This window comes from Eptatretus burgeri, chromosome 2, assembly GCF_056783735.1.
Source record: "Eptatretus burgeri isolate ZD-2024b chromosome 2, Ebu_testis_v1, whole genome shotgun sequence".
NCBI lineage: Eukaryota > Metazoa > Chordata > Myxini > Myxiniformes > Myxinidae > Eptatretus > Eptatretus burgeri.
This window is the reverse complement of record NC_140962.1, coordinates 139990038-139999325: the sequence shown is the minus strand read 5'-3', so window position 1 is coordinate 139999325 and position 9288 is coordinate 139990038. Positions and strand designations below refer to the sequence as shown.

General features: G+C 44.9%; 1 protein-coding gene across 1 annotated transcript in view; it reads left to right on the top strand.

Moving 5' to 3' along the window:
• The window catches only part of ECHS1 (enoyl-CoA hydratase, short chain 1), a 39194-nt gene extending 30545 nt beyond the window's left edge, over positions 1-8649 (top strand). The window contains exons 4-8 of the mRNA XM_085871562.1: positions 501-600; positions 5663-5767; positions 6616-6735; positions 7476-7543; positions 7903-8649. Coding sequence (XP_085727688.1) covers positions 501-600; positions 5663-5767; positions 6616-6735; positions 7476-7543; positions 7903-7968 — 459 coding nt within the window. The 3' untranslated portion in view covers positions 7969-8649. The remainder of the gene's footprint in view (positions 1-500; positions 601-5662; positions 5768-6615; positions 6736-7475; positions 7544-7902) is intronic.
• The last annotated feature ends 639 nt before the right edge of the window (positions 8650-9288 follow it).

Here is a 9288-nt window from a genome sequence, read left to right as displayed (position 1 = left end):
GGTGGTAAACGTCTGAATTTTTTTTCCTTCAGCTTTTTAAACCTTTATTTTATTTAAATTAAATGTTATATTTTAATACTGAAGAACACAAATCACCTTCTTGTCACTTCTCAAAACCTCCAGCTTAGCAGTACTTTGCCAAAATATTACACTATCTCACCAATCAAATGTGCCGCTCATGCTCTTAGCATTAGGGAATGTCGAGAATAGACAAAATGGCAGCTCGTAGGAAATACCGATTGTACTCGGAAAGCAAAGCAAGAGTTTTAAATTACCCTTCCCATGTCGTTTTTCTCAAGACTTCGCAGGGTAAGGTGATCTACAAACTCTCTATAGTTGAAACTGATATTTCATGAAGTATGTTTAAATATGCTGTCGGTCCCACCCCATCGCTTCGGGTAGATAAAATGGGAGTAGCTTTGCAACTACCAAAAATGGAAGATTTTAGGGCTCACCCATAACAAGTGTTCCTCCCCTTCTCCCCACTTCCTTCTTACAAGCTTGGTGGTGGCTGTGAGATTGCAATGATGTGTGACATCATATATGCTGGGCAGAAGGCCCAGTTTGGTCAACCAGAGATTTCTCTTGGCACCATACCAGGTGAGGAACTATTGTTGGTGTCTTCCTCTGACAAGGTGCAAGTGGGATGAAAGGATCACTTTTGTTTTGATGCACTGTTTTGCACATCCTGACAGAATGCCACAGACGTAGTACACTTGTTTCTGAACTGTCTGGGTTCATCTCTCGACCCAATTATAAACCCAGACTGGTGCTTTACAGGCTTGGCGTTTCATTACAATTTTGGTCCTCAGATGGACGTGAAGCTGGGTGACCTGTCTGATAGCATTAGGTGGTGGATAGAAAATATCCCACGGTGTCTTTTGGGAAGAGTTGGCGAGTTATCGTGGGCATTCTGAAGAAGTTACAAATTCCTTAAACTGCAGGAGCCATCAGCATGGATTGGTCCACACCCCTCGCCCCTCCCCCACATCCAAGTACAAAGTAATTATAAGATGAAAAATTACCAAAGACGATACAATATAAGAGTACACGAAGCATGAACCATCGTGTTTCACAAATCTATGTTAACCATCAAGAGATTGTAGTTCAACTGTCATATTTCTTCAGTTAACTTTGGGAAAGCCAGACAGATCAGTGATTGGAAAATGGTTAAAATTCCTGCCACTGTTTGAACCATTGAAGACATGAAGCTCCAAAACAACTTGTGGAACGACCTTCATAGTGGAAGTGAAGTGTGCAGGTAGAAAGGCTTTGCTGTTGTCGTTAACTTAACTTCCACTCGAGATCGTCCCTGGTCGAACACAATCACAAACAAAGACAATGTTGTCATCAATGTCATAATGTTTATTGTCGGTTTAACCCTCCGTTTTCCTTTTTTTTCCATTCCTTGGTTAAAAAAACATTCTTTTGTTCGTTTATAAAAAAGTGTTCCTTGTGATTAGAATAGCTTGAGAAGATTGGTGATATTATCCTGGGTGTGCTGTTCATGGTGCAATGGCATGATATGGTCCATTCATGAGGTTTTTTTTGGGGGGGGGGTTGTGAGCTCCCCTCTCACTATTTGCACATAACAGTTAGTTGGTTGGTTGGTTAGTTCACAGTTGATAATGTAATAGAGTGAGTCTACATGCTTCAACGTTTGTTCAAACGGAGCATTAGCACTGATTGTATTGGTGATTCTTTTGGTTCATCTGATGAATGGTTTTATTTTTGGTGATAGGATTTGGCACTGACTGATCGATGGGTAAAGTATGAGCAATGATCCTTAAAGGAATTATCAGGCCAATCCATATTCTGTGCTTTGCCATGAGCACTTTGCCATGGACTTTCAACAGACGTCCCAAACTTGGCATTCTTTCGCATTTGAGTCGTTTACAAGCAAACGCTACTGAAGAGACCTGGATTAATTAATTTAACAGATGAATGATAAAATCGGGTCAGGTCAGGTATGGGAGCATGCGCCGGAGCAGTGTGTCGCTGTGTCCACTTTCCACCGGTACTCCAGGGGCCGCTGGCCATCCCCCAGGCAGATGCCTGGCCCATTGCCTTGAGATGCTGATCAACCTGCTGCAACCACGAAGCACGTGGTTGGCCCATTGGCCTCCTCCACTCGAGGCTCCCTTGCTGAAAGAATCTGGTGAGCAGGATCAGCGTCAGGAAAACGAGCCACATGTTCAGACAGCTGCAGCTGATGCTCACGGACGATGCAGGCAACAAATCTTATTTCAGTCTCTCTCAGCAACCGCTCGTTGGACACAGTCTGACCAGCGATATCCAAGGATTCCCCGAAGAGACCTGGTACCAAAGCAATTAAGTCTCAGATCCCTGGTCAGAGTCCAAGTCTCACATCCAGAAAGCAAGACTGGAAGCACCAAGGACCTGAAGACTCGGATTTCGTCCTCCTGCATAGGTACTGACAGTGCCACACCCCATGATCCAGTGAATCCATGAATCCCCAGGCCCTACCCAGACATATATTGACCTCTGGTTCAGAGCCAGCAGAGACATGAGTATCTCTCCTTGACCTCAACATCCTCACCACAAACAGGTGCAGACAGGATAGCAGCATCCAAGATGTCATCAAAAGCATGGATCTTAGCTTTGACCAAGGAAACTCATAATCCCAGTGGCTCCGACACCTCATTCAGCACCTCGAGGGCCCCCAAAAGGATATCCAGAGTCTCTGCAAAGATGACTGCATCATCTGCGAAATCAAGGTCAGAGATCTTGACATTCCTAAACGATGCACCGCAGCTTGATCTCTCTGACATCCTCCCCAGAATCCAGTCCATACAAGCGCTGAAAAGTGTGGCAGCCAGTGCACACCCCTGACAAACTCCAGTAACAGCTGGAAATAAGTCTGAGATGGTATCACCACATCTCACAGCACTCTCAGTTGCAGAGTATAGTTCAACATCAGATTGATCAGTTTTGGTAGCACCCAAGAAGACCAACAATCCTCTCGAGGGCATGCCGATTCACTGAATCTAATGCTTTGCAGAGGTCAACATCGGCTGCAAGCAGCCCCTGCCAAAACTTTTTCGTCTCTGTTCGGTGAGGATCCGGAGGGCAAGGATACGGTGAATCGTTGACCTATTTGGTATAAAGCCTGCCTGCTCTGGTGCTCAAGGAAGTGGTGGCGAACCCTGTCAATAATTATCCGAGCAAAGACCTTGCCCAGTACTGAGAGCAGCATCACCCTCTCAGAAGTTGTTGCAGTCCTTACGATCCCCTTCCCTTTCCAGAGAGGGACAACAAACTTCCTCCAGTCAGTTGGGATGATGCTTGTGTTGCTGGCAGAGCACAGAATTGCATGCAACGACACAGGTGCAGCATTTCCACCAGCCTTGAGAAGTTCAGCATGGATGCTACAGATCCCTGGAGCTTCACCCCATTTCAACCTGTTCACCGTGGTTTCCACAAATGAAGGTGGATCACAGTTTATTGGAGGGTCAGCAATGGGGGAAAGGAACACCCATGACATCCAAATCAACAGCTGGTGGATCAGCCTGGTACAGCCGCTCAAAGTAACCAACCCAGCGGGCCTTTACTTCGGACTTCTCTGTCAAGAACCCACCACCCACCGCTGTAAAGGCAGTACACCGAGTGACCGGCTTGTATTGGAGGAACACAATGCACGAATTCCCCTGTAAGCAGGACGAGAATAACTTGACCACAGATGATGCTCTACCCCCTCACAGATTCCTCGCACATCGGCCTCCTTGTCCACCCCCGGTGCACGTCCAGTTTTACCTTAACTCCCTGAACAGCGCAGCTCTGCCATTAAGCCTGGCCCTGTCAAAGGTATCCAGTGTTCCTTGAGAGACAAATTTCGTCTTTGCCCGAAGGTGAGTTCCAACACATCCACCGGCAACATCAACGATGGTGGTATTGAAGGCATTCCACAACTCATCAGGATTCCCCAAAGCACCCAGACCCCCAAAATCCCCACTCGGCCTGTTCGCAAACTCCTCATTTACCCTCTCATCATTGACCCTGCCAGCTGAGGCTGGGATAGTACCATTCTCCTGGATTTAAGCTGCAACTTCGGAGTTGCTACCACAAGCCCTTGGTAGGTATTGAGGAACTGTGCACTCCGGTAGACCCTGCAGCTCTGGACCATCCTCCAGCGACCATTAACGAGCACATGGTCATTCTCCTTTGCCACATGAGCATTGGAATACCAAGTCGAGTGATGAGCCTGTTGGCGCTGAAACCATGAAGCAGCCACCCTTCGTCCATGACTTCTTGCAAAGTCAAGGAGCTTGGTGCTATTCTGGTTCAGTTCCAGACCCGTGGGGACAAACGTCTCATAACCATCCCTATCAGTTCCAGTCGATGCATTGAAATCCCCCAAGACGAGAAGAGTATCTCGCCTGGGGCACTGATCAACCACATACTTGAGCATGGCATAGAATGCTTCCTTCATGGTGAGATCACTCGCCTCATTCAGAGTATACAAGGAGTGACGAATCCTCCGTCTCATGATATGCTCATTGACTGGTGTAACCTCAATTATCATTGGAGTCAGTTTTTGGACACAGCTACAGTAACTCCTTGGGCATGGTAACCATCAAAGCGACCAGACCAATAGTAGGTGTAAACTATGACCCGCCATGACCTCATCACTATCAAATCTCCGAACGTCAGAGAATGCTGCAATACTGATGTTCGAACGCTTGAGCTCAGATGATAACAGAGACAGGTGATCATTCTCTCTTCAGGATGGGACATTCCTGGCACCCACCCGAAGTGACTGCCTCAGGTTAACCCAAGGAGACTGCTGTCTGGTAGATGACCCTTCAGCACCACCGTGACACATACTTCCGCAATCTCACCCGGGAAGAATACCCCATGGTTTTCCTCCTATCATCAAAGAGTGGGGGTCCCAAAGGCTTTGCCCCAATCCCATCATCCGGTGAGCTGCCCTGCAGAGGGCAGCTGCACAGGAGGTACTCCCATGGAGTGAGTTTTCAATTTTCTTTGCATTTTTGTGTTTTGTGAAGTGAAGGGTTTTATAGTAGCTGGAGTGCAAATCCTGCCAACAACCTCCTAAAAAAAAAAACAGCAACCAAAATGCAGGAGGACGTCCGCAGACACAGTTAGACACTAGATATGGATGGCCGTTGGCTCACAAGGAGCTCCTCCGCCCTTTGTCAGGTTTTGTTTTTAATCCTGCTGGGTGTCCATTTCATATACCCTCCTCACTAGGAAACCTGGTGGGGGAGACGGTTTACTCGCCGACAACCAGACCATGAAACAGGTTTACATGGTACCTGTAGTCACAGATCTAATCTGGTTTGACCTGACAATAATCGACAGGAAAAAAAACTCAATGTTTAAATTGATGCAATGAAAGATTGGCAGAATGATTTTGTTCATGGTTTGGGAAAGCACCTTGGTGTCTTTGAGTTTTATGATTTGTTTGCGATGTTGTTATCGTCTGAGCATGACACGCTTGCATGGCTATCATATTCCTGATTCCATCTTCCTGTCTGTGCCCATTGACAAATCAATACAGTATATGTGATTATTGTCAACATCAAGAGTATTGTGAACATCTAATGGTCTGACTCGATCTTTGTGCGACATGTCTTGATCCTTATTTTTAGATGTGGTGGTTGCATTTCCCCTCTTGCAGGAGCTGGCGGTACACAGCGACTCACCCGTGCTGTCGGAAAGTCCCGAGCTATGGAAATGGTGCTCACAGGGGAACGCATCACAGCAGATGAAGCAAAGCAAGCTGGTAAAAGAACTGCGGGATTTTAATGAAACTTTTATGTTTTGATAATTTGTCTTCTGATAGAGTGAGAATGTATGAGAATGGAGGTAGTTGTCATTGAAAAATTTCAGTTTTGCAACTGGTGGAAATTTTTGCCTTAATTTGCTGCTTGTGAAATCGTTAATTCTGGCAGACACTGGATGTCTGTTTACGATTGAGGCCTGGTAGGGGGTAGGGTGACATCTATGCAGGGAGAGGAGGGGCTATGTGTATTGTCAAAATATAAAGATGGATTGGTCCAAGATTGATGTCAGTTGTCAGTAAGATGACAATGGCGGCAGTCGTATTTGTGAGCAGGAAAGTCATTTGGACATCCGACTCTGCACCGTCATGATTAGTGTCTACCCGGCTGGGTGAGCTTTCCCCGGTGGTGGTTTTGGGACGTGTTGTACATCGAAAAGCTATGAAGTTATTGCACTCATGGAGGTTACCTTTTGTCTGCGGGCTGGCGGCAGCACTGCCTTGAGCTCAGATGTGCTGGCGGCAGCACTGCCTTGAGCTCAGATGTGCTGGCGGCAGCACATCCCAATATACACTTTATAGTGGCCTCAAAACAGACATTAAGGCCAATGTGTGGTAGCTTTAAACCTTGTCCAGATTCAAAAGTACCTACATCCAAATTTAGGACCTCGAGGTGCTATGGTTCGTTCATGAAAGAATAACTTTCACACAAACACTTGACTATGTATGTATATTTAATTGAGGCAGTGGTGGCATGTACTTGTATTTCGTATCTTCCAGTGTCGTCAAAATGGGTGAATTTCAGCTTGAAAACTGACATCCTTGCATGTTCTTACAATTCTCTGGCATAGGTCTTGTGAGCAAAGTGTTTGCTCCAGAAGTGTTGGTGGAAGAGGCCATCAAGCTTGGGGAAAAGATCTCTCGCAACTCTCAGCTCATATCTGCGATGGCCAAGGAGGCAGTCGATGCCGGTGAGCCAGACGGAGTTGTGCTGTGCTGGAACTTGAAAAAAGTTTCTCTAAATTATTGATCGATTCATTTTCAAGTTTGTGTTTTTCCATGGTAAAATTCATGAGATTTTTCCAGCATGTTCCTATTCTCTCCATCCCATTGGGTTTTCAAGAATATTAAAATGAGGTCAACCATAGAGAGTCCAAACAGTATGGGCTGCAAGTGCATGGCATTCTTCCACTCTGCACCCAAACTTGATCTTCTGTGTCTTCAATGGCTCCAATTATTCTCACCTTATGAGGTCGGTTGGGGTTAATGGCTCTGATCCTTTCAGGAATCGGTTGGCCAGGCCTGACATTCGACTGAAGGCAATTCGGGGAGGGATTTGTAATTTGTTTAGAGTACCGACGATAACTCCCCTACTCTTCACAAAAATACCGTGGGATCTTCAATGACCAGTACTGGCCGATGGGTCCTCAAGACTGACATCGTACACGTTGATGCTTCACCAAGCATGCAAAACACCAGGGTGACAGTCAGCTAGATCGAGATTCAAACCCAAGATAGACAGCTCAAAGGTGATCTGCACTCTAACTTTATTGGCTGTGCATTATAACCCACCTCGTATCGCACTTCCAGTGTTGATTCGTCTAACCAAGTACTTCCTGACTGATCACTTTTTAGTGGAAGCAGGAAGTTTTTAAACACCTTTTGGTTGATAATTCATTCATCCTAAATATTATTTTATTTCTGTTTGCAGCATTTGAGCTGTCTTTGACAGAAGGAATCAGATTGGAAAAGAGATTATTTCACACGACTTTTGCCACAGTAAGTTTTTGGTTTTTAAATTTTTTTATTTATTATAAATACTCACAAAGAATCTGTCCTTATGGATGACATAATTCCCCCACTTCTATGATGTCTATTTCATTATGATTATGATATTACTGGCTTCGAAGAGGTCTGTTATACGATACACATTTACAAAGAGAATTGGGGTGATCTCCCTACTGATAAGCCATTTTCGTAACTAAAACCAACACCCTGTGCACAACCACCAATTTACAACTTGTTCCGTTCAGCGGTTTTGGAATGCATAGGAGATGAACACACACACATGCTTATTTTGTGTATCCAGGAATTTTCAATTGTTCTTTTGATTCTGCGCTATCACGTTTGTGTTGCAGGAAGACAGAAAAGAAGGGATGACTGCTTTTGGCGAGAGGAGAAAGCCTAATTTCACCAACAAGTAGTTGGTTTTGTTTGCAGTTATAATTGCAATTTCAGCAAGTATTGCTGTGCTAATTGACACAATTCACTTCTGTAATTGAAATCTCTGTTTTGTGTTATTAAAGTATCATGCCGTTTCTTTTATGAAAAATTTATCGACAAATCCTGCCATAATGGAGTTATTACCAAGACAAAGTCATCAGATTCGAAAACTTCGTTTGAGAATGTTCATGGCTTCTTCCTCTTTTTCTTTCTTATTCAATAGCCACAATCATTCCCACCTTGTGGGGAACGGTTCTGACCCTAGACTTTCTGGAACCAGCTGGCCAGGCCTCGTTCCACTGCGGCACAAATTTTGACTTTTCAGGGTTCCGGCGATAACTCTGCTACTCTTCACGAAGGACATCGTGGGATATTTGACCTCCACCAACTAATGTCGGCAGCCCAGTTTAACGTCCATTGGAGGGACAGCACACGCATTGATGCCTCGCTCTGCCTGTGAAACACCGGGAGGACAGTCTATAGTTAGGCTGAGATTGAAACCCAACTAGACAGTTTAGAAGTGAATGCCCCTAAGCTCTCCTGCCCACCAATAAATGCACGGACTTGGAGGGTTGTGATTACCCCTTGTACCATGAACAAGATCACTTCAATTCAATGATGGTCTGCAATAAGTGAAATTAAAAACCCATGCCTGATCCTTATGGTGTTTCGAGACTCTTTTTGAAGTGTGTAGAGTTTTGCCCTTTGATTGTTACAGCATTGCTCAACCTTTGAACTGTGATATTTCTTGGTATTGCATACAGGTACAATTGGAACACACGTTGGAGGAAACTTTTTAATATCTGAAAACTGAAGACTTCATTTTGTGTTCATGCATTGCCATCAATTTAATTTGAAGAGCAAGTGCAGGGTGTTTCGAAGGCTTTGGTATGATTTCAATGTTTATTTTGAAAAAGGAATAAGAGATTCAAAATTAACAATTGCCCATCATAAAGTAGAGACTTGGGAGTTTTGTTTTTTTTTGGGCTCTTTGGTTTACAGTGATGGAACGGCCTGAATGATGATGTGATCTCCATGGCATGACGGGTTGTCTCACCACCTCAATGTTGTCTTCACCTGGTCTTGGCTTAACGGTTAAGGTGGCTGGCTTAAGATCTTTGGGTCTTGAGTCCGAGCCCCTGATGTGTCATTAAATAACACCAGGTGGGTTGATTCAGCCTGTCATCATTCTAAAGTCGGCAAAATGAGTAACGGGACACTGCATCAGTGACATAGCTGTGCTTCAAGCAATGATGCAACCAGCAGCCACAGGCAATAAAATGATGATGATGAATGTTGTC